The sequence below is a fragment of the Hypanus sabinus genome, chromosome 14, assembly GCF_030144855.1.
Source record: "Hypanus sabinus isolate sHypSab1 chromosome 14, sHypSab1.hap1, whole genome shotgun sequence".
NCBI lineage: Eukaryota > Metazoa > Chordata > Chondrichthyes > Myliobatiformes > Dasyatidae > Hypanus > Hypanus sabinus.
Window position 1 is genome coordinate 83,013,312 of NC_082719.1, and position 26,161 is coordinate 83,039,472.

At 42.6% G+C, this 26,161-nt stretch overlaps 1 protein-coding gene across 1 annotated transcript in view; it reads right to left on the reverse strand.

The window, feature by feature from the left end:
* pdzd2 (PDZ domain containing 2) overlaps window positions 1-26,161 on the reverse strand; it is a 445,568-nt gene that overhangs the window by 18,292 nt on the left and 401,115 nt on the right. The window contains exons 21-23 of the mRNA XM_059989569.1: window positions 22,450-26,116; window positions 13,715-13,832; window positions 3,225-3,326 (exon numbers count right to left, since the gene is read on the reverse strand). Coding sequence (XP_059845552.1) covers window positions 3,225-3,326; window positions 13,715-13,832; window positions 22,450-26,116 — 3,887 coding nt within the window. The remainder of the gene's footprint in view (window positions 1-3,224; window positions 3,327-13,714; window positions 13,833-22,449; window positions 26,117-26,161) is intronic.

Consider the following 26,161-nt stretch of genomic DNA (forward strand, 5'->3'; position numbering starts at 1 on the left):
AAAGGGAGCACGGGACCCGAGTCCTGGGGCGTCAAAGGGAGCGTGGGACCCAGGCCCTGGGGCATCAAAGGGAGCACGGGACCTGAGTCCTGGGGCGTTAAAGGGAGCGCGGGACCCAGGTCCTGGGGCGTTAAAGGGAGCGCGGGACCCAGGTCCTGGGGCGTTAAAGGGAGCGCGGGACCCAGGTCCTGGGGCGTTAAAGGGAGCGCGGGACCCAGGTCTTGGGGCATCAAAGGGAGCGCAGGACCTGAGTCCTGGGGCACTAAAGGGAGCGTGGGACCCAAGTCCTGGGGCGTTAAAGGCAGCGTGGGACTCAGGTCCTGGGGTGTTAAAGGGAGCGCGGGACCCAGGCCCTGGGGCGTTAAAGGGAGCGTGGGACCCAGGTCCTGGGGCGTTAAAGGGAGCGCGGGACTCAGGTCTTGGGGCATCAAAGGGAGCGCAGGACCTGAGTCCTGGGGCATTAAAGGGAGCGTGGGACCCAAGTCCTGGGGCGTTAAAGGGAGCGTGGGACCCAGGCCCTGGGGTGTTAAAGGGAGCGCGGGACCCAGGTCCTGAGGCGTTAAAGGGAGCGCGGGACTCAGGTCTTGGGGCGTTAAAGGGATCATGGGACCCAGGTCGTGGGGCATTAAAGGGAGCGCGGGACTCAGGTCTTGGGGCGTTAAAGGGAGCGCGGGACCTGAGTCCTGGGGTGTTAAAGGGAGCGTGGGACCCAGGTCCTGGGGCGTTAAAGGGAGCGCGGGACCCAGGTCCTGGGCGCTAAAGGAAGCGCGGGACCCAGGTCCTGGGGCGTCAAAGGGAGCACGGGACCCAGGTCCTGGGGCGTCAAAGGGAGCGCGGGACCTGAGTCCTGGGGCGTTAAAGGGAGCGCGGGACCTGAGTCCTGGGGCGTTAAAGGGAGCGCGGGACCCAGGTCCTGGGGCGTTAAAGGGAGCGCGGGACCTGAGTCCTGGGGCGTTAAAGGGAGCGTGGGACCCAGGTCCTGGGGCGTTAAAGGGAGCGCGGGACCCAGGTCCTGAGGCGTTAAAGGGAGCGCGGGACCTGAGTCCTGGGGCGTTAAAGGGAGCGCGGGACCCAGGTCCTGGGGCATTAAAGGGAGCGCGGGACCCAGGTCCTGAGGCGTTAAAGGGAGCGCGGGACCTGAGTCCTGGGGCATTAAAGGGAGCGCGGGACCCAGGTCCTGGGGCATTAAAGGGAGCGTGGGACCCAGGTCCTGGGGTATCAAAGGGAGCGTGGGACCCAGATCCTGGGGCGTCAAAGGGAGCGCGGGACCCAGGTCCTGGGGCGCTAAAGGAAGAGCGGGACCCAGGTCCTGGGGCATTAAAGGGAGCGCGGGACCTGAGTCCTGGGGCATTAAAGGGAGCGTGGGACCCAAGTCCTGGGGCGTTAAAGGGAGCACGGGACCTGAGTCCTGGGGGATTAAAGGGAGCGTGGGACCCAAGTCCTGGGGCGTTAAAGGGAGCGCGGGACCTGAGTCCTGGGGCGTTAAAGGGAGCGCGGGACCTGAGTCCTGGGGCATTAAAGGGAGCGCGGGACACGAGTCCTGGGGCGTTAAAGGGAGCGTGGGACCCAGGTCCTGGGGCGTTAAAGGGAGCGTGGGACCCAAGTCCTGGGGCGTTAAAGGGAGCGCGGGACCCAGGTCCTGGGGCGTTAAAGGGAGCGCGGGACCCAGGTCCTGGGGCGTTAAAGGGAGCACGGGACCTGAGTCCTGGGGCGTTAAAGGGAGCGCGGGACCCAGGTCCTGAGGCATTAAAGGGAGCGCGGGACCTGAGTCCTGGGGCGTTAAAGGGAGCGCGGGACCTGAGTCCTGGGGCGTTAAAGGGAGCGCGGGACCTGAGTCCTGGGGCGTTAAAGGGAGCGCGGGACCCAGGTCCTGGGGCATTAAAGGGAGCGCGGGACCCAGGTCCTGGGCGTTAAAGGGAGCGCGGGACCCAGGTCCTGGGGCGTCAAAGGGAGCGCGGGACCCAGGTCCTGGGGCATTAAAGGGAGCGCGGGACCCAGGTCCTGGGCGTTAAAGGGAGCACATGGACCAGGCCCTGTTGAAAAGAAGTTTGAGATCCATGATCTCAGTGTGTGAGAGGAAATCTCTGTGAATGAACAACAGGATAACCATGAGAAATCTAGATAAACAATTTTAAGCAGCTGATTCATCTAGAAAAACATTAGTTTTCTAAGACATTTTAAAATGGCTCTCCAATGAGCTGTTAAAAATTTTTAATAATTAGAAATCAAACCATGTCTTACACCCTTTTTTTCTCAGTATTGCCTCGAATGAATCAATGTACTGTTCCAAAATAAATCCTGCCTTTTTAAAAAGTATCTATCTCAATGATGATTTTTTTCTTATATTGCAGCAGGAATCTGGACGATAAGTTAATCCTTGCGAGATAAAACCTGCAGAATTGACAATCTCAAGCCTCTCCAACTTTGCACTTCTCCACTCCCAAAAAACCCCACTAATTTCTGCTTCTGTTAAAGGAAAGTGCAGCTCAGAAAAAAGGAAACTCTCGATCTCAAACAAATGGTGGTCTTGTTCATGTTCAGCTTCATCCAACAACGTCACCAAACTTTGACTTGAAGTGCACAAGATTCCCATCCACAATTCTTTATTTCTGCTTTCATGACTTTTGTCCACTCTTTTATTAACTTATAAAATCATCATCTTTATAATCCTTCCACAACTTCTTTGGTCTAGGAATATTATTATCTTTTTGGGTTTGAATTTGCGAGAGGTCAACGTTCAAAAATTCTGGATGAGCTCTCTGATGAAAATCTTGAGCAGTATCATGGTAGTGTAGTGGTTGGCACAATGCTCTTACAGCACCAGTGACCCAGGCTCAATTCCTGCTGCCGTCTATAAAAAGTCTGTAATTTTCCCTCCTGACCGGATGGGTTTTCTCCTGGTGCACCAATTTCCTCCCATTTTCAAAAGCAGAATCAAGTTTAATAGGTGCCAATAGATTAGTAGGTTAATTGGTTACATCAGTGTAATTGGGCGGCACTGTCTTATTGGGCTGGAAATGCATTGTACCTCTGAATAAACATATCTCCAGGTGAATAAACAATAAATGCTGCTTCTAGAGCAATGCATTTTGAATCCTGTAGATGGCGGCAGTAGATATTATATTGGAACTGTTGAAATTCTGGATCTGTTATATTAAGCAAAAACTGAGATTGGGTAAAACAGGTTTCTTTAAAAGCAAATGGTATGTTTAAGCAACACTTACGGTTACAGATTTTTGTTCCTGGTCCACACCACCTGCGACACTAAAGCCCAATCCTGCACCTTCATCTTTGTCCAGTACAATGATATAAACGTCTCTCTTATTCTGTTCTCATGGAGCAACAACAAAGAAAACGGAATTTACTGAATTTCATATTATAACACAATGCAGTATTTTCCCTTAATATAAACAATGCTAATCTTGGAATTCCATGCATTCAATTCGAGGAAGAACATTGCAATCAATTTCTGTATTTTTTCCCGTCATTTTATTTGTCTAAAAGATCTTCTGATGGTGGATGAAAAAGGCAGTAGGGTTTTCAATTAGTTTCACTGTGGACAAAATAAAGGCGACGTATGGGAAGAACGTCATCAATTAATCTTCAATGTGCATGAGTAAACTCTGCCTAAAAATTTGCAATATCTTATTTGGAAATGTTAAAATAAAATAAGCCACTCACTTCATACATTGTGTTTATGCTAATGCCTCCTTCATCCCAATAGTAACTGTAATCTTAATACTGAAATGATTTCTGGTGAAGGGCCATTGAAATATTTCTCTGCTTCTCCCTCTGTTGGTGCTGTCTGACCTGCTGAGTATTTTTGCCATTTTTTGATTTTATAATTTATATACATAATCCATACCCCATGTTCCTTTTCTCACATTTTTAATTCTCATCCTAAGTGATGAGTCTCTCTTGTCAATCAACAACTCTGATCAAAGCCCCTCATGAATAGAGGGGCCTATTGCTCTTGTATCTCCCCACCTCTCTGCAGCCTCTGCCACAGATGCCCACACCATGCTCTTCCAGGGAACGTCTTTACATCATCCAGCTGGCTTGCAGTGCATTTGCCTGATTCTCTTCTTTTCAGTCGTAGCCAAAATAGTCATCAGTAATCGCTCCTGCTCTTACACGCACAACATTCTCTCTGTGTCTCCAGAGAGTCATTGTTTGCCTCTTCCCATTGTGCACCTACACCGCCCTGTAGCATCATCATGCATTGCCTGTGTACACGATGACACGTACCTATTCCTTGTCACAACCTCTCCTGTCTTCTCCACACTTGCTAAGCTGTTAGGCTGTCGATTTAACATCCAAGAATAAAAGAGCAAGAATATCCTCCAGGTAAATATAAGAAAAAAAGTGAAGGTATTGGCCTTGGTCCTTAACACAGTTCCATTTTGTAGAACTGACTCTGTTTTCCTTCTGGCAATTGAAACTGAATCAGACCGTTTGCAACTTTGGTATTATATCTGACCTGAGGTGAGTTTTATGACAGATTATTTCCTTCTCCAGCAACATCAGTTAACTTCAGCACTTCCCATTCCTGTTCCACCATTTCAGTCCATGGCCTCCTCTATGGTCACGATGAGGCCACGCTCAGGTTGGAGGAGGAATATCCCATATTCTGTCCAATCTGATGGCATGAACATTGATTTCTCCAACTTCTGCTCATTTCTTTCCTCTGATTTTACAAACCCCATTTCCAGAAAAGTTGGGATATTTTCCAAAATGCAATAAAAACAAATATCTGTGATATGTTAATTCACGTGAACCTTTATTTAACTGACAAAAGTACAAAGAAAAGACTTTCAATAGTTTTACTGACCAACTTAATTGTATTTTGTAAATATACACAAATTTAGAATTTGATGGCTGCAACACACTCAACAAAAGTTGGGACAGAGGCATGTTTACCATTGTGTTACATCACCTTTCCTTTTAATAACGCTTCTTAATCGTTTTGGAACTGGGGATACTAATTGTAGTAGATTTGCAGTTGGAAATTTTGTCCATTCTTGCTTGATATAAGACTTCAGCTGCTCAACAGTCCGTGGACTCCGTTGTCTGATTCTCCTCTTCATGATGTGCCATACATTTTCAATAGGAGATAGATCTGGACTGGCAGCAGGCCAGTCAAGCACACGCACTCTGTGTCTACAAAGCCACGCTGTTGTAGCCCCTGCAGAATGTGGTCTGGCATTGTCCTGTTGAAATAAGCATGGACATCCCAGGAAGAGACGTTGCCTTGATGGCAACATAGGTCTCTCTAAAATCCTAATATACGCCTCAGAGTCAATGGTACCTTCACATACATGCAACTCACCCATGCCATGGGCACTGATGCACCCCCATATCATCACAGATGCTGGCTTTTGCACCTTTCGCTGATAACAATCAGGATGATCGTTTTCATCTTTGGCACGGAGAATTGGACGCCCGTTTTTTCCGAAAACTAGCTGAAATGTGTACTCATCTGACCACAGCACACAGTTCCACAGTCTTTCGGTCCATCTGAGATGAGCTCGGGCCCAGAGAATTCGCCAGCGTTTCTGCACAGAGTTGATGTATGGCTTCCTCCTTGCGTAATACAGTTTCAAGTTGGATTTCTGGATGCAGCTACGGACTGTGTTAAGTGACAATGGTTTTCCGAAGTACTCCTGAGCCCAGGTGGCTATAATTGTCACAGTAGCATGACAGTTTCTTAGGCAGTGCCGCCTGAGGGCTCGAAGATCAAGCGCATTCAACAGTGGCTTCCGACCTTGTCCTTTACGCACTGAGATGTCTCTGAATTCTCTGAATCATTTCACAATATTATGTACTGTAGATGATGAAAGACCTAAATTCTCTGCAATCTTGCATTGGGAAATGTTCCTTTTGAACTGACTAACAATTCTCTCATGAATTTTGGCACAAAGGGGTGAGCCACGACCCATCCTTGCTTGCAAAGACTGAGCCTTTGATGGACTTTACTTTTATACCCAGTCATGATACCTCACCTGCTACCTGTGGAGTCTTCCAAACCCGTGTTACCTGAATATTCTGTGCACTTTTCAATCTTATTTTAACTCTGTCCCAACTGTTGATTGTGTTGCAGCCATCAAATTCTAAATTTGTGTATATTTACAAAATACAATTAAGTTGGTTAGTAAGACTATTGAAAATCTTTTCTTTGTACTTTTGTCAGTTAAATAAAGGTTCACATGAATTAACATATCACAGATTTTTGTTTTTATTGCATTTTGGAAAATATCCCAACTTTTCTGGAAATGGGGTTTGTACATTCCCCATTCTGGTTCCCCTCTCAGCCCTTCTCTTCCCCTTGCCTGTCTACCACATCTCTTCTGTTCCCTTATCCTTCCTTTTCTTCAATCGTCTATTGTCCTCTAATATCAGATTTCTTCTCCTTCAATCTTTCCCTCTTCCTCCTATCACTTTCCAGCTTCTTAGTTGATCTCTCCCTCTTCCAACCAACCACCTTCCCCCTCATCTGGTCCCACCAAACACCTGCCAGCTTGAACTCCTTCTCTTACCCCACCCCCACCTTCTTATTATGGCTTCTTCCCTCTTCCTTTCCAATCCTGAGAAAGGGTCTCGTTCCAACACGTTGATCATTTTCTTCTCCTCCATTGATGCTGCCTGACTTGATGAGTTTCTTCAGCATTTTGTGTGTTACTCAAGTTCTATAAATAACTTACCTGCTGTTAAACATTAATCTATCCTTTTTCTCCACCCAGATCTATTTCGCTTGTTTCCCATGTTCTGCTCTCTAAACTGGAAGTCATTCAAAGCCCTCCTGCCTGGGTCATGACCCGAATTACGCCCCATGTAATGAGTCATCTGACTCAGATGACTGATTTTGGTTAAGTGATGCATCCATTCTAAAATTCATTATTATTTAATTTTGATTTAAACTTTATCTACTTCTGTCTTATCATTTAAGGAATGCACACTCCTCCAATGTTGTACAGAACCTTGAATTACTCTGCTGTTGTTGGTTAAATCTCAGTTCGATGCTCTAACAGTTGTTATTATAAAATCAATAGCACAATGGTGGTTTAACAGAAAAATGCACACAAATGCTGGTGGAACTCAGCAGTCAAGCAGCATCTATGAAAATAAGTACATTGTCAATGTTTCAGGCTGAGACCCTTCTTCAGGACTGATAACAATTCTGTAAAGAATCTTTAGGAACTCTCTGCTACTTTAAAGGAGCTAGAACCATGGATGTTTTTATGATATACAGTTCCTTAGTCTCAACTATGTACAAAATGAAGTTTGTTAAGCTTTCTTTCATGGCTTTATGGTGCTCACATTACATACATGTCTTCTCGTAATAAGTTACTCAAGTTTTGGCCCAAAACATCAACTGTTTACTCTTTTCCATAGATGCTGCCTGGCCTGCTGAGTTCCTCCAGCATTTTGTGTGTGTTACTCGAGCAGTTAGATTTGTTTAGTGCCCAATGTTTTGAGTGAACACCCAGTATTGATAAGTCCATTTTCCAGTGTTGCCAGCAGGTTAGACCACAATGCTTTTATACAGCTTCTGGAGATGCTTAATGTGGCAACGCCCGATTTATGAGGATAAAGAATCATCCACACCTGTTGCCACATTCTGTTTTGGGTTAATTACCCACAAATGCTGGCTCCAAACTACAATCAGATTACCAATACACAGGATGAGTACAAGCTGTCCTTGAGCACAACCCTGTTGTATCACTCTGTCCATTACGATCTCTTTGGAAAATCTGTGTTTCACTTTTTAATGTTTTTAATTGGTTTTAAATTTATCTTTTTATTCCATACCCACTGATCTTCCACAGTAATTTGTTTGAGCCTTCTTGAAAAAGATTTTGAGGAAGATATTGTAGCCCCATGTCCACCACATTTTTTAATATTTGGATTTGGGAATGGCCGTAAGGCCGGTGTTCACTGTTCAGCTCCGACTGCTCTTGAGAAAGTAATAATGAGTCATCTTCTTGAACTGCTGCCATCCTTCTGGTGAGGATACTCCCACTGGGTGTTGGACAGGGAATTTCAGGATTTACACCCAGCAGTGATGAACCAGCATAACACTTCCAAGTCAGGGTGGTATGTAACCCAGGAAACCCAGTTATCAATTCATCAACACTAGATGTTCACACAAAAATGTACATTAACTAATCTAATTCTTGGGTCAATTTAACTTGTTGTGTTCAAGGAACGTAGTATGAGAGAACAAATATACTTTGAAGACAACAAATGTGTAATATCACACAGGAGAGTACAGCACAGTGCAGGCCCTTTAGCCTGCAATGTTGTACCAAGCACTTCATCTGCACAAAAATCAATCTAACCCTCCCCTCCCAAATAACCTTCTGTCTTTCTTTCGTCCATGTGCCTAAGTGTCTCTTAAACACCCCTAACGTATCTGCCTGGACGACTATCCCAGTGGTGTGTTTCACATATCCACCAACTGTTTTTAAAAAAACTGCTTCTGTCACCCCACCCCCATACTTTCCCCTAATCACCATAAAAGTATGTCTTCTGGTATTAGCTATTGCCACCCTGGGAAAAAAAAGTCATTGCCTGTCCGCTCTGTTTATGCCTCTCATCATCTTAAACACCTCTATCCAGCCTCCTCTCATCCTTCTCCTCACCAAGGAGAAAAGCCCTACCTCACTCAATCTTCCCTCATAGTGCACATTCTGTAACCCAGACAGCATCCTGCACTCTTTCTAAAGCTTCCACGCCCTTCTTATATTGAGGTGAGCAGAACTGAACACAATATTCTCATGTGTATACCACCTTGTCTATGCTCGCCAGTAGTGTAGTGGTATCAGCACTGGACTTTGAGGCCAGTGGTCCCGGGTTCAAATCCAGCCGGCTCCTTGCACGCTTTCCATCTGTGCATCTTGAGCATTGAGCTAGCAACATGGCCTCATAAAGAACAGGCAAAATGCTGAAGTAACCACCAGGGTACTGCTGATGCACCACAAGGCAGAGGACAGGAATAACAAATATTCTTGCCCCTGGAATGCTGCCTTTGTCCTTCTTGGTGGAAGAGGTCATGGAACTGGAAAATGAGTTGGAGTAGCTCCCCATAACCGACTGGTATTTTGATTTCTTTTACAATCATAGTCCAAGACCTCTGCTTATTATGATATTATATAAACCCTCCTTTGACAGCTGGTGTTGCCTTAATTAGATTAATACTATGCTGACTTTTGCCACCAGCACAGTAAAGATTTCTTACTGGTCTCCATTCCCTGCCCTGAGCTGCCAATATTTAGCTGGAGAAAATTTTGATAATTAACTTGAATCCTGTATTCCAGGGTAAAGTTTAACAGTAAGATTACACAATCTGCTGAGATAATCATGATAAACTTGGAAAAAATCATTCCCAGAGTAGGGAAGAAGAAAACATTCATAAGAATAACATGTAAAAAATCTACTGGCAGTCCCTTGTCTGGGTCCGTGCATGAGCAGATTGCCTTTGGTGTAGCTAAGCAGACAAATCTGAACACATTAATTCTCAGCAATTCCAATTTTCCATCTTGGAGGCTGCTTGCATCAAACACAAATAAATAAAGGTTGAGCCTTGAATCAAAACTACTACTTCTACATCATGTGACCCTATCACAAAGACGTTATTCATAATGCAATGATGGAAATGGGTGCATGGCTTAATTTTGCCACCGCTATTCTAATTTAAGAATTTCACGCACATCTGCTTTCAACGCCACCCTACCCGGGATAGGGTTCCCCTTGTCCTTACCTATTATCCCACCAGCCTCTGGGTCCAACATATAATTCTCCGTAATTTCCACCACCTCCAACGGGATCCCACCACCAAGCACATCTTTCCCTCCCCACCTCCTTCCTGCTTTCCGCAGGGATCGCTCCCTACATGACTCCCTTGTCCATTCGTTTCCCCCCCACCCCATCCCTTCCCACTGATCTCCCTCTCGGCACTTCCAGGTGAGGCGACACTTCACCTGTGAGTCAGCTGGTGTAGTATACTGTATCCGGTGCTCCCGGTGTGGTCTTCTATATATTGGTGAGACCCGACGCAGTCTGGGAGACCGTTTCGCTGAACACCTATGCTCTGTCCGCCAGAGAAAGCAGGATCACCCAGTGGCCACACATGTTAATTCCACGTTCCATTCCCATTCTAATATGTCTATCCATGGCCTCCTCTACTGTCAAGATGAAGCCACACTCAGGTTAGAGGAACAACACCTTATATTCCGTCTAGGTAGCCTCCAACCTGACGGCATGAACATTGATTTCTCTAACTTCTGTTTGTGCCCCCCTCCCCTTCTTACCCCATCCTTTATCTCTGTCCCTCTCACAGTTACTCCTTACCTGTTCTACATCTTACGCTTTCTCCCTAGGCCTCCCATCCCATGATCCTTTCCCTTCTCCAGCTCTGTATTCCTTTTGCCAATCAACTTTCCAGCTCTTAGCTTCATTCCTCCCCTTCCGGTCTTCTCCTATCATTTCGGATCTCCCCCTCCCCCTTTCAAATCTCTTACTATCTCTTCTTTCAGTTAGTCTTGGCCTGAAACATCCACTGTACTTCTTCCTGCCTGGCCCGTTGCATTCCACCAGCATTTTGTGTGTGTTGCTAATTTAAGAATGTTAGCTCTCTTTCGATATTTTTCAGGAAGTCTAGATTGCATTTCAGTGAATGGTTTTCGAGACAATGGCCATGTGAATCCTGTGGGTTTAACTCCACTGGTACAGTTGATGCAACAGAAAAGGAAGAATAGAGCCTGATTGAGGCAGTGAAGCAGACACAAACCTCTGATCACCACGATCTGGGCTTCACTCCAGGTAAATGTGCTTTAAATACTATTCCCTTGTCTTCAGCAAAATTTATTTGCATCTTTTCAGTCCAAGTCTCAGTGCATTTGAAGCCAAAGCGAAGAACTATATTATTGGTGTGTGCTGGTGTTGTTGGGTCTACCACCATTACTCTAAAGTGTTACAGATGTGTTATAACATTCCATCCTTTATCCTCTGGGCTGGCTTAATCCTCAGCCAGACAAAATCTTGGAAATTAATTTAAATACACGGTAGAAACTGACTGAAGTTTAAACTGCTCTCAGGATAAACTACTGGCTGAACTATCACTACAGATACAGTATGTGCCACTGTAAGTCAGGGGCCATAAAGCAACTTTGCTGTGTGAAGGAAAGGTGTTCCATTGACATGAACTTCCAGGCCACTGGCAGGGTACAGAGTGAACAGTACTTGGTTGCTTGCTGTATCACAAAATCAGGAATCACAAAAGCTGTATGAATAAAAAACAAATTGCTCCAGGAAAAATACTGCACAACACTGTCAGATAGCAATTTCAGATATTTTGTCTGTTCTCTGGTTAACTAATGCACATGCAGTCGGTTAACAAGCTGGCCTATGTTCGAATGGGCCATAGGTAGGTTAAGAGTTCCAACTGGAATAAAACGATCAACCAATCAAGAATATAACTATAACATTTATGTTACCACTCAATGTGACTGAGACTGCAGCAGATGTAATCTGGAGCAAAAATCAGACTGCTGGAGGAACTCAGCAGGTCAGGCAGCATCTGCTGATGCAGAGAGATAGCTGACGTTTCTCATCAGACTGAGAGGAAGGTTAGCCAATAAAGGGGGGTGACAGGAAGGAGTAAGGCAGGTGATAGGTGGAACTAGGTGAGCGAATGACTGTCTGTGTGTGTGTGTGTGTGGGGGGGGGGTGGTGTTGGTGGGGAGGGGTGTGAGAGGCAAATGTGACCAGATTGGGTGGGGCATGAAGGGAGGTGATTCGAGTGGAATTGGTGGTGATGGGTAGAGAAAGAGCAGAAGAGAAATGGAAGGGGGAAGATGAAACTAGATGGGGGGAGGTGGTTTTGTCCCCTCCCCTCACCTGCTTCCATCTGCTGATCACCAACAGAGTTAACCTACTGGGTTTTCAATTCCATCGCTCAACTGGTTATATCTGCCATTATCATTGGGGCCAATTATCCTGCTTACTTATCAGATTGCACCATATGTTGCCTCTGGTTTCCACTGATCATCTTCCTGCCTCTGCCTCCAACTTATCTCCCTGGCTCCACCTAGTTCCCTATATTGCCTGACAACCTCTATCTCATCTCTCCCTCTCATCCCCTTATACTGACTATCTCTCCTCTACACACTCAGTCCTGATGCAGGGTCTCAATCTGAAATGTTGGCCATCCCTTTGTCTCCAGAGATGGTGTTCCACCTGTTCAGTTCCTCCAACAGTTTGTTTTTTTGTTGCAACACCTACAGTATCTGGTGTAGCTTGCAGATTCAAGAATAATTTTAAGGATCAAGGTAAATTTATCATCAGAGTATGTATATGTCACCACATACTACCCCAAAGTTCATTTTCTCACAAGCATTCAAGTAGAACAAAGAAGTACTATATACTTGGAGGCCTTTTATTCAATACTTTCACAGAATGTAATGTGACCTTTTCCAATTCCTTTATGTCATTCATTAATTTGAGTAGAGGAGCAGAGTTGACGACACTAATAATTTTTTTTATGTAATAGAATAGCCCAGCTTGCTTTTTTTTTTAGTTTAGGTGTAGTTGTGTTTAGTTTAGTATATTTTGTTTTTGTTTTTTCAATTTGGGCTTTTTTTCCATCTTTTTATTTTTTTCTCTGGTATCCTGTTTATATTTAGGGTTTGGGAGGTCTATTATATGCTGTTACCTATAGTTTTTACTCATGTGTTAACTGCCAACAATGTAATCTCACTCCCTTTGTACTATTATGATGTTATGCATCTGTTCTTGAAAAATTCATTAAAAGGATTGGAGAAGTACTATATACATCTATACACAGAGACTGACAAACAACAAATTTGCGAAGTACAAACTGTGCAGATACAAAAACCCCCCAATATAAATAGCAAATAAATAATTCCAACAGTAAAATCACATTAATTTGACAGGCTACTTTTGATTTGAAGTCCTGAGTAATGGAGGTGGTATTTCTTCAGAAGGTTCACTTACACCAAATTAGTTTTCAAGTAGGATTTGAACCTGAATTTGGATGATCAATCAGATTAAGCGAAGTTGGAAATAATTAAACACTGAATTTGTTTAGCCAAACATAAATGGAAGCTGTTTAATCTGGCATATTTTTGGCGTACTCATGAAGTAACGTATCTCTAGTGATATCTCTAGGTCCGTCGCATTGTTGGATAGTTATTGACAATTGTAAAAACAACTAAAAGGATAAGCGGAATCTCTCAATCTCCTGTTAGTAGTATGTGGAATACAATAAACAGGGAATGGCGAAAATGCATTTTTAAAATTAAGTCATGAATACCTGAAGGGCAATATAACACACAGCTATAGGAGATGAGTAGAACAATGGAATACGCTTCGGTTTCCTCTGGCAAACTGCTAATTCTAATACAAATTGGGTCAAAAATCTGTCATAAATTTCATGCTTTTAGGTTAACTAGCTGGAATTAAAATGACAAATATCATTACTGACACATAATTTTCCCCATGAGATAGAAGACAATGAATAATGCTAATTCTGGCATGTTAGTGCATTCATGCTGCAATTTCTCCTTGAACCCCAACTTCCATGGACCTTCCCACAGCAAGTCTACCTGCCGGAAAATGACAGAAACAAACAGAACTCTGCTATGTTTGCCTCAGGCCCTTATTTTTGGCAATTTACATAACTATAACAGCTTACCTCAGCTACATTCTTGGCTTCTTGGATTATTTTTGTGATATCTGCTTTAGCCATTAGTGAGGACAAAACCGCCTGTGCTTTTTGCTTCTCCGGGATGGAGTGTGATAGATCTTCAAGACTGAAAAATATATTTTGAAGGATTAAGTATGTGATTAATCAGTAACATTACAAAACTTCTCAAACATATTGAGCTTTCCTACAGTGGTGTCTATCCCTAATAGCAGTGCGGTGTGTTTAAACTGAAAAGTAACGTGACTTGTGACAGGTTACAATTTCTTGGCGGATTCCCTACAACTTATCTGTTTCAGAAATGTTACTCTGTGGAGACACGGAACAGAAGCTTGAACTCTTTCCATACAATGAGGTACATCTGGTTGTTCAAAGAGAATAAGCAGGAAGAGGCTCCCTAAGAACAAAATTTCAAAGTTCAAGAATGTTTGCCAGTGCAGTTTACAATTTAAGGAGAAATTAATTTCATTGGAATGATTAAAGGGACTTCATTCCTTCAATGCAATTTCCAAATGTGAACATTAAGATTACATTGACCAGATGTAAAAGTAAGCAAACAGCAATAGTGAATATTAGCATTCAAATTCCACTTTACTTTTTAAGCTTCTTTCAAATTTCTTTTTCCAACAGTTTGTTACAATTTGTTTATGCCCATAAATTCAAGTATAAATTAAGTATAAATTCTTACACTTCTCAACATAGTAATCCCTAGACCCCAAGTTTTGTTAATATAATGAATAAATTTAGCAGAAAGCATTGTTAATCTAGACAGGAGGAATAAACAGTCTCTCTATTCATACCACAAAAGAATCTGTAGATGCTGAAAACTCAGAGCAACACACACTAAATGCTGGAGAAGTTAGCATCTTATCCTAGCGTTTTGCCCCTTCCTTTGAAATCTTGGTGTAAGTTCTTAGCCCAAACCGTCAGCTCTTTATTCCACCCTGTTAATGCTGCCTAACCTGCTGAGTTCCTCCAGATTTTTCTTGGTGTCCCTATTCACACCTTGGTCTATGCAAGATAAAAATTAAACGTCCAGTACAGCACAGAACAGTACAATTCAGTACAAAAGTTTTAAAGTACAGACCCACTATCAAAATGTCTTTCCACTAACTTTTTTCAAGATGCAAGTATTATTACATCATTACATGTAACACTGTATTTTTGGGTTTCCACGCACCCAGGTCTCTATGCTACATTATAGTGGTAACAGAACAATTATCCTTGTCAGGAAAGATGGTGAAAATGAAATGTTTCTTTCAGACGCAATGTACACTATTTGGCCAGCGAACAAGTTAGTCCAAGGAAGTCTGTCAATAATTAAAAAGAAATTAGTAGACAACTGACTTTAGTATGGACTTGATCTTGATAACCTTGTCAAGTGTAATAACAGTATACATCAGAAGCATTTCAGTTTATGTTGTTCTGTTCAGGCAAAGTAATCATCACACTTCCTCTTTCCAATAAAAACAATTTGCTGAACAGGAAATGTGGATCTTCCACCTGATCAGATACTCCAAGAATGCATCAAAGTGACTACTGCTCTTATTGACATTTTATATGCTTATTAAAATAACTTTCTTTTATTTGCATCAGTTAGTGCAAAATAATTACTTACATTTGCAAATCTTTTTGTGCATTGTTTTAGAATGAAAATGTGTTAGTTGCATTCACAAAATTATTAACTTCATAACTAATGCTTTATTACCAATTACTAATTAACATATTGTTAGGTCAGTGTAATGAAGGGAGCCAAGTGGTGAAAATATAAAATTTAAATACAGTGGATTCCACTTATTTGGACTGGAATTGGTTAATTGGGGCAGCAACTTATTTGGGACAACTCTCAAAGAACAAAAACTACTTGAGAAAACAGGCAAGATTCTGTGAAGAATTTGAAGGTATCGACAATCATCATGAATATTACAATGACGATGAAAATTTGAACAATGCAATTGTTCAAAGCATTGCATGAAGACAATCCATTATCCACATTAGGTATCTGTACTGATTTTGTTCATTTGCAGTCAATCAAAAGAACACGGCAGATGAATTCATCTATGAATAAGTATTAGGAACTAATACACAGCTTTATAGTACTGCAGTAGTATTGGTAATGGTCTAATTTGTTCTAATTTAAATACATAATTTTTTATTCTGTTTTTTAAATATCTTTTTAGCTATATCTGTGATACTTCGGTTAATTGGGGTGGCCAGTTAATTGGGCCAAAATATACAGATTCCAACGTGTCCCAATTAACGAGAATTCACTGTGTATGCAGATAATTAAGATGAAATGGAAACTAGAACAGAGAACATTACAGTACAGATCCTTTAGCCCAAGATGTGCTGACCTTTTAACCTTCTCTAATCTCAAAAGCAGAGAGATAAAGCTGCTTACAGGACTTGAAAGCACACTGTACAGCAAAGACAACAAACCCCTTCTACACAGAGTAGATCTCTCATTCTAATGGCGTATAGTTGCTGAGCTTTTTTTCAAAAGTGCAGCCGTTCTGCTTCTTACACAAGGAATTTGGGGAAAGGATAGCTCTGTTTTGATCCACTGACTCTTACAACAAAGGTGAGCAAGTGTGTGTTGTGGAGATAAAAAGGACAGGATTGATTAGTCCATCTCAGAGGCAGGCGGATGCTCCGTGCTCTATTCAGCTGAGTAGGCTTCATCCTGGGAATGCTGCCTTTATGATTGTGTGTGCCGGTGATGCTGCTGCTTGTATGGTTTTCATTGTATTTGTGCAAACTTGTGTTAATGGCAATTAACGGAGGTATGAGAAATACAGTACTCTGCTAATGTCTTAGGCACTCTAGATTTTTTATATGGTTTCAGATGGTATGAACACAGCATCATCAAGGCTGTCTGGGATTACCTGGAGAGAGAGAAGCAAGCAAGACAGCCAAAGTCTGCGGAAGAACTGTGAAAAGTTCTCCAAGACACTTGGAACAACCGACCAGCAAATTTTCTTATAAAGCTGCATGACAGTGTACCCCAGGGAAAAGATGCAATTTTAAAGGCAAAGGGTCGCCACACCAAATATTGATTTGATTTAGTTTTTTTTACTATTTACTACTCTTTATGGTAATTTTTTTTTAGATATTTAGAAACTTTTCATTTCATTACTTTTGACAGCATCTTTGCTTTACAGATTTTGTTTTTACATGTGCTTAAGATTTTTGCATGGTCCTGTAAAAGTTCAACCTGAGACCACACTTGCTTCTGAAATTGAGTTTCAATAATATACTCTGCATTTGTATGCAACCAAGGATGAATTTCTACCCCGATGGCTACAAAAGCAGGCCTGAGCTACTGCTGCAAGATCCTGGAGTAACTCACCCACCTGATGATTCTCAAGCCTATCCACCATTTGCAAGGAGCATCAGGAATGTGATGGAATCTCCTCCACCACCTAGGTAAGGGCAGTTCAAGCATCATTTAAAAAATTATTACAATGTTCAGGACAAAGCAGCCCTCTAAATAGCTTTCCATCTTTACTGAGGCAGTGTGCCTACAGTTCTCCCTGCCTTTGGAAAGCAGCCAGCATGGTCAGAAATCTCATTGACCTCAAGACATTCTCTCTTCTCCACTCTCTCCCATCTGGCCAAAACACAAAAGCCTGAAAGCATGTACCACCAGGCTCAAGGAGAGCTTCAATCCCACTGAATTCAGATTCTTGAACAGTCCTCTCACAAGATAAGATTCTTGGCCTCACAATCTTCCTTATTAAGATCTTGCACTTTATCGCTTTATCTGCTGCGCTTTTATACTTTATTTGTATTGTTATATTTTTACCTTATTCTAGCTCAATGCACTGTCTGATGATTTGATTTGTATGAAGATCAAGTAAGATAAACTTTTCACTGCACCTCAGTATATGTGACTATAACAAACTAATCCCAATAAAATTTTTCATCCTCAACATTCTCTCATTCCACCATTGGTGCATGATTTTCAGCGGCTATCATCCTGAAAATTCAGAGCAGCAATTAAGCAAGGCTTCTTCAAGAGCATCTCCAAACCCTAAAACCCAACGCTCAAGACAATAAAAATCACGAGTACATGAGAACTTACAGATTTGCTGAGACTAAATATTGGATCTCCCTTCCCAAGACTACAAGAGCACATTCCTCAAAATTCCTATAGCAGTTGAAGGTCATCATGTTGAAGTACCTGCTTTCTTTACTGAATGCTATACATTATTGATCACCTTTGATTTTATTGTACAAAGTACCAATGGTACTGATACTGATTGCCAATGGTATTGAACCTATGGGGTTACAAGATCATAAGACATAGGAGCAGAATTAGGCCATTTGGCCCATCAAGTTACCATGCCTTGCACTCACAGCTTATTTATTTCCCCCCTCAAGCCCTTCCTCCCTGTAACTTCTGATGCTCATACCAATCAGCCTTCCACTTTAAATATATCCAAATACTTGTCCTCCGCAGTCATTCATGGCAATGAATTTCATAGATTCACCAACCTCTGGCTAAAGAAATTCCTCCTCCTGCTCATCTCTAAGGGACATCTTTACATTCTGAGGCTATGCCCTCAGGCCTTAGGCTCTCCCACTATTGTAAATATCCTCTACACATCCACTTCATCTTGGTCTTTCAAATATTTACATGGCTTTTTGGTGTAACTATAACTGGCTTCAGTTTAAATTCCTGAGGAGAACGATCAGCAAGGCCCTTAAGCCTTGTGTGCTGTTTAGTGAATCACTTTGAAAGGTGTGTGAATTGAGCCCAGGTAAGACACTCACCCTAAGCAAATATAATCAAAGGTCACCAGGATTGAAAGGAAAAAAAAAATGATGAACTTGTTTAGGGCAGACGTAGAACACACAAGAACAGACAAGAAAATAGGGTAAGAATTTGGCCACCTGCCCTACCATTCAAGATCATGACTGATCTATGCTGGCCGTAGCTTCTCTTGTGTGCAATTTCACCACAATCTTCAATTCCTCAATCTTTTACAAATATTTCTAACTTCACCTTAAATAAATCCAATAATACTGATTTATAATTTGCAATAATGGAGTATTCTGTGTGTAACAGCCTGGGAAAGGTTGTGCTGCTAATGTAATTTTTTTTCTGAAATAGCAGTGTTTGGGTTATGGTTAGAGATAACGGGGGCTTTGGAATGTCGGTGTCCAATGAAGAGAGTGCTTTTTTTTCTTGTTTTGTGCCCGCAACTGGGGTGATCTGGGTCTTTTGCTCGGCAGATGATGAAGAGAGAAGATGCCAGAAAGGAGACACCATACACTCCAGAAAGAAGCTGACTTGGGAGTGGGGCCGGGAGTCGACAAGGCTCAGGGAAATCAATGGAGAACCAGCGGAAGGGAAACTGTGAGCTCCAACGTCCATGTTAATCAGTTTCATTAAAATGGGCCCTTTTCTTTTTGTTTTACTTCACTAACCCTTTAGTCAAATTAAGAAATTTAAAGCTAAATCATTTAATCGCATATGGTGTACTGTCTGTTATTTTGGGGTACTGATTTATAACAGGGTGACACATCACGCAGCATCCACACAAACAGGTTTTGCACCTCAATCTCGTACTAGAGATTGTCTCCCCTAGACTTGCGCAGTCTACAGAACCTGAGGGTCACAATTGTGGGGGTATCGTTCCGGAATTGATTTCGTTGGATACTGTGTGATTGCTCTGAGCATTGAAGCAGTGGGTTGTGTGTTTAAGTCTGTGCTGAACTATTGGCTGGTAAAGTGATTACGATACGTGGGTATGGATGCTGCCCGGGTTGAGCGATGGTGTGCATCCACAGGGTTACCGGTAATGAACGCGTGCATGTTGAGTGGGGTAGATATTTGTACTCCTGATGAACTGTTAATTTGACTTTTAAGTACTATTAAAGCTGTAGGCAAAGTTATGATTGTTGGGCAGAGATCTGATAAAATGGAAGGCACAGACTTTGTTTTAGTTCAGACTTGTGCTGATATAATGGCAGTGGAACTGCCTGGTACTACTGGGGCCCCAGGAAAGGGGGCTGCCGTGGACTGTCCGTACTTTCTGGGAGGAGGAGAGTATAGGGGAACGGGCAGAATCGCAAGTCGAATAGCTGGAGGTTGAGACTTCAAAGACAGGGTTCTCTCATTTCTTCCCCCTCCCGTTCCTGATGAAGGGTCTCGGCCCAAAACATTGGTTACTCTTTTCTCACGGATGCTGCCTGACCTGCTGAGTTCTTCCAGTGTCGTGTATGTATTCTTTGATCCACAGCATCTGCAGTTGTATTTTTGTTTTCTCTCATTTCTGCTTAGCAAGGGGAAGTTGTGGTCTGATTTGGAATATTTAATGAGTCCCCATCCCCCAGTGAAGAGTGAGAATTCTGAGATAGTATCCGCTCTTACTTCTCTGAAGAATAAATGGAAAAATGCCCAGCTTCAAAGTCCCAGCTATTGTAGGCTCTGCCTTCTCTCAGGAACAAAGCCCACCCCTAAAGGGGAAGAGTAGTACGAGACTTGGGTGAAGCAGACCTCTCAGTTGTTAGATGAGAGGTGAAGCTCTGATGACATAAAACAACAGCGACTGGTTGAAAGTTTGAGTGGGTGGGCAGCTGACGTAGTGAGGGCCGTAAAGGCACTGAACCCCCTTACCACTTCTGCAGCCTACATGCAAGCACTAGAGGTGGTGTTTGGTGCGACGGGAAGCCCAGTGGAGCTCATGACAGGGTTTCAGAACCACTCCAATAGTTGAGGTGGATCAGTTAAGGACGGATCAAATAGCAAAATGTGCCCAGTCCCAGAACATGGCCGCTTGGGGTCTCCAACTGTCTCATAAGTTGTGCCCCCCTCCCTCATTTGTTGAGCTGCTCAGAGAAGTACAAGAGGAGGAGAACGTATCAGAGGCGTGGGAGGCCGCTGCCAGCAGGGTACAGTCCTCAGTAGTGGTCCCCTGTGGTGAAGTGATAGCCTACCACGGGGAGTGGAAAAGGAGATTGTGGCAGAGTTGAGAACTGAGATGTCCTGGTTGTTATCAACACAGTGTGGCCCCTACAACTTTGGGGAGTTATGTTACTGTCTTTTACACCTGGGTTGGACTTTGTGCTTTGCAGGAAGGGTTGGCAAATTATCTCAATGAAGACATGACTAAATTTGGTGGGGGGAGAGTGTAATGCCCTGGGAAAAGTTTCGCTGCTAATGTAATGGTTTTTCTGTAGCAGCAGTGTTTGGGTTGTGGCTGGAGATAACGAGGGCTTTGGAATGTCGGTGTCCAATGATGGGAGTGCTTTTTTTTCTTGTTGTGTGCCTGCAACTGAGGTTATCTGGGTCTTTTGTTTAGTGAAGATGAAGAGAAAAGATGCTGGAAAGGAGATCTCGTAGATACCAGAAAGGAGTGGACTTAGAATCGGGCCGGGAGTTGACGAAGCCCAGGGAAATTGATGGAGGATCAGCAGAAAAGAAACCGTGAGCTCCAACTGGTGCACATTAGACTTTCTTTAAAATGGGCCCTTTTCTATTTTGTTTCACTTTACTAAGCCTTTAGTCAAATTAAGACTTATAAAGCTAAATCGTTTAATTGCATTTGGTGTACTGTCTGCTATTTTGTGGTACTGATTTGTAACAGGGTGACAAATCACGCAGCATCCACACAAACAGGACGTTTTGCACCTCAATCTCCTCCGTTCAGTGGGGCCAGAGATTGTCTTCTCTAGACTTACGCAGCTGCCAGAACCTGAGGGTTACATGTGTTTTTAAAATATAGCCACTGTGAGAAATATAACCCCAAGGTTTGCAAGACTGGCTCTCTTTCTGACCTTTGATAGGTTTGTAACAGGCTTACCCAAAAAGAAACAAGACAAGGGAAATAACCTGGGGAAACAAAAGGTCGCTGAAAAATCATAAATCATAAATCATAAATCAAAAATCATAAATCATATAGAGTCGTAGAGCACAGAAACAGGCCCTTTGGCCCATCTAGTCCATGCCAAACTGTTGTTTTGCCTGGTCCCGTTGACCTGTACCTGCCATCAGAGCCATTAATACACTTCCCATTATAATTTAGATAATTTGGACAAGCCCTAGCTTAAAATAAAAGCAAAAAATACTCAGCAAGAGCAAAGTTAAGATGGCTCTAAACGGCGACTCCTTTGCTTGCACCTTCGGAAACAGCCCTATTTCTATCTTTGATATCTCTTTCTTTCCTTTTCAGGATTCTTTTGAAGACCCTAACCTGGAGTTACCTGGTTAGAAGGTGAACGAGTAGTCTTTGGGGTACTGCAAGTCTGTGTCTTTATTGATGCTTTGCTGCACACTTGAGTGCTCGGTGGGGGGCGCCGATGCTTTTTTGCTGTTGGGGGAGGGAGTGATCGTTGTCTTGCTGCTGCTTGTGCGTGGGGGGGAGCTGGGGGGCGCTTTGGGGTTCTGACATTTAACTGTCGTTCATTCTTTGGGGCACTCCTCTGTTTTTGTGGATGCTTGTGAAGAAAAAAAATTCAGGATGCATATTGTATACATTTCTCTGACTTTAAATGTACCCACTGAAACTATCGACGTCAGGCAGTGATTGCTTAAAGCAGAAGCAGAACAGAATTAATGTTAAATGTTGAAAACTGTTCACCCGACCATCTGAGTGTTCTCAGCATTTTCTGATTTTATATCAAATTTGCAGCACTTTGATTTTCAAATTTCTTCCTAGCTCTTGACATTTGGAGATAAATGACAGGTCAGACTGTCCTCTGAAAGTCATGTTACTAACCTCATAGACCAACTTCTCTCTTTATTTTCAGACAAATTCTTGCTGTTTGTCAATTCATCATCAGACCAAGAATCCAGTGTTCCAGTGCTGCTTTTCCAGCTGCTCTTTGACCTCGTACTTGAAATACCAGATCTATAAATTTTCCCTAAACCAGACCCATTAGAGGTTCCAGAGGAAATATTTGTGAGGCTTTCAGCTGCAGCAGGACCATTAGACTTCCTTGGCTTAATCTCCAGTTCAGTTTTAAATGTATGGGTCATTGGACCAGTAGAATAATCATTGCACAGTTTATCCAGATCTGGCATGCTTAGTGCTCTAAGCTCCCGTAGTTTGGAGCGATTCAAAGAATTTGGTCGGTGTTTGACTGACGACCGATTTTTACTATTGTTAACTTTGCTTGCATTGAAATCCTGCTCTTGAGACTTTTCATTGCTGTTATCACATTCATTGGTCTTTTTAAGCTCCTTGGTAATACTTTCAGAACAATTTGTTTCAAAGCTTTGTAAAGCTAAGCTCGATGGAGCCTTTTCCAATGGCAATGATGTAAATGCAACTTCAGAGGTGCTTTCAGTGTAATTACTCAAACTACGCCTCAATACACGAGATGTATCAAAATCTTGACCCAGTGAAGCACTGGATGTCATTAAATTTATTGCACTCCCTGATATTCGCCTTCCTACTGCGGGCTTAGCTGAGGAATATGCATTACCATTAACAAATGATGAGTCTGACAAATGTGTGTCTACTTTCCTGATTACAGGTTTGTCAAAGCTAGCAAGGCTTTCAAAAGACTTAATTCTCTGCCTAACAGAAAAGGAACCATTCTCGGGGGGATAATTCAGCTCATTGATAAAACTTCCCATACTTGACTTGCCCTTGTCCCTATGATAGAAGAAAAAATCTGTGCTGGTGTGTTTCTCTTCACTCAAAGATTTTCTTAAGCTTCCAGTTCCTTCGACTTTCAGTTGAACATTTTCTGAACTTTTAACAGTAGCGTGTAATTGCAAAGTCTCAAATGACTTCGCCTGTTTTTCAAGCAATGGAATATTTTTTTGAGAAGCTTTGACTGCATGATCAGGTGGGCATTTAACCTCATTTGAATCCTCACTACTTAGTTTGTCTGGTTTCTGCTCCAACTTCACAGGCGGTTTCGGGGCTTTCTTTGGCTTTTCAGCATTATCCAGTATTAAGGGGAATTTAGGTGGCTTATTATGTAAGAGTTCTGAAGAAGTAGCAATGCTCTTAACATCTTTCCGCTCAAATGAAGGTGATGTTAGTTTTAACTCTATAAAGCTACGTTGTGATGTTGTGCATTCTTGATCATCTTCAACTTTATTGCACAAAGTGTTTATAGGAACGTCTTTCAATGGTTTAGATTCAGTAGGTTTCAATTGCTCCTCAGGCTTTTTGTCCACTAACGTTTCTTCTAATTTTGGTGCTTTGAGTGACAATTTCCCCAAGGTTTTGTTGGCCAAGCTTTCCTTGTCACAACGCATTGATTCAGTCACAGATGCCTTCTCTTCACCATCATAAATCCCTGATTCCCCAAGTGACTTGTGAGAACTTTTAATCCACCCATTTTTCTCGATAACCTTGTGTATTTCATTAGGAGCTTCATCGTTGAGATTCTGATCCAATGTTATTTGTAATTTGACTTCCCGTTGATGTTTAGATTCATTTTTTAAACCTTGTTTTTGCTTTTCATTGCTGAAATCAGTTTTAGTGACATCAGATAAATTAATTTGCTGCCTTGTTTGGAGACTGGTGTCTGTTGCCAAGTGCATCAAAATCTGTTCTGAAGAGTGAGCGGGATCTTTATTCGTTTCCCTCTCTTGCTTCGTTTCAGATTGTTTTTTCTCATCCTGCTTATTTGTTCTTAGGTTACACATTAATGATGCTCTTTTGGTTAAATGCTTTGATGTTGGCTGATCAACATCCGATGAATTTTCAGGACATATTTCTGTTGCCTCCAAATTTTTGGATCCATCCGACATTGATACATTCTTCTCACTAGTTTCGGACTGAGGTTTATTTTTGCTTTTAATGCTAAGTCCTTTCAGTTTTGGTGCAGAATGGAACTTATGGGTTTTGTCCTGAAACTTAGCTCTGGTGTACAGTTGAGATGGTTGTCCACTTTCACTCTGCCCCTTATATTTCATATTTTGAGTTGCCGAACATTGTTTGTGAAGATTAAGTGAATGCCTTTGCAGCTGGGGACTAAAATTGGACAAAGCTTGTCTCTCCTTTCTGATATGAGTTACGGAAGAAGCTGTATCAGCAGGTTCTGAGTTAGACTTGTTTGTAGAAGACAGCTTAGGATTGAGCACTGGATGCTGAGACTGTAGACTTGTATTGGCAAGTTCTGCTTTCTTGGTATGATCTGAGGCATCTAATGAAGAGGGAAATTCATGGTCTGTTCTTCCCAACTCTGAAAAGGCAGAATCATTGTGGTGGTCTTCCACTTCAACCAATTCTCCGGCAACTTTTCCATTAGAATGGTCTTTGTTCAACTCTTGATTATGATTCCTTTTTACATTTGTACCTTCTGCAGTGTGATTTATGTTTGCTGGAGGACACTGCTTGGAAGTTACATCAAATTCCTGAATTTCCATTTGCGAATCATTTATGTCCATAGTAGTATGAAAGGTATTGCTTTCAAATTCGATCTGTTTGGAAGGCCTGACAGTGACTGAACATGGCAGGGGTCCAGCAGTCTCCATTACGTTCTCATCAAAATTACAAGGCAGTGAGGAAGAGGTTAAGGTCTCTGCACTATTGTGGGATGTAAAGGATAGATGTGAGTGTGTTTTTCCCACCACCGGTGATGTCACTCTACTTGTCTCTGCTATGTCCTTATTCAGGGGCAAATGGCTCTTATTTAGCTTAGGTAGAAGAGGTGCAGAGTGTTCCGTGCTAGTAGCTCGATCACTGGGTGGGTAGCAGATTTCAACCTCTTCAGTGTCTGAATCTGCGACACTAAGATTTTCACAATGACTGAAGCCAGCCACTGCAGGGAAAGACATTACCACGTTATTCCGGGAGACCTGAGGGCTATCAGAAGATTCTGTTTCTGAATCAGAATCCACGGCAGCAGCATACATGGATTGTTGTTTATTATTTTCTGTGAAACCTGTTGAACTTAATGACGTTTCCTCTCTCTCAGTACTCATATTTCTGGAGTAGTTAGCCAGGCAAGCTTTGCTCACTGAAAATACTTTGCCCGTGTTGACTGAATTCAGAACAGAATAATTGAGAGCATCCTGTTTGATACTCTTTATGGACTCACTTTTATTGCTGACATCATTTCTGGTGTTGATAGCTTTTATTGAATCTGCAGTTTTCACACCTTGATCCATTTTTGAATTTGGAGACGATGTACCTGTCGTTTCTTCCTCAGTGGAATTGAGGTCATTGACGATGTCATAAACATCCATCACGGGGAGGTCACATTCGTTCCCGTTACGGTGAGAAGTCTGTGACTTTTCCTGCTTCTTCTCCACAGGATCTCCACCAAGTTTTCCCTGGGTTTCTCTTGTACAGTGGTTCTGGAGCAAGCCCACTTCCTTCTCCTCACAGCTTCCACCAGTGTTTAGATTCTGGTCACTTTCAGAGTTCTCAGGCACATCTGCTGAGGCGGATGAGATGATGCTGGATAATCTGTCTACAGCTGTGGACAAGAAATAGGCTTTAGATAATATTATCATGTTTCATA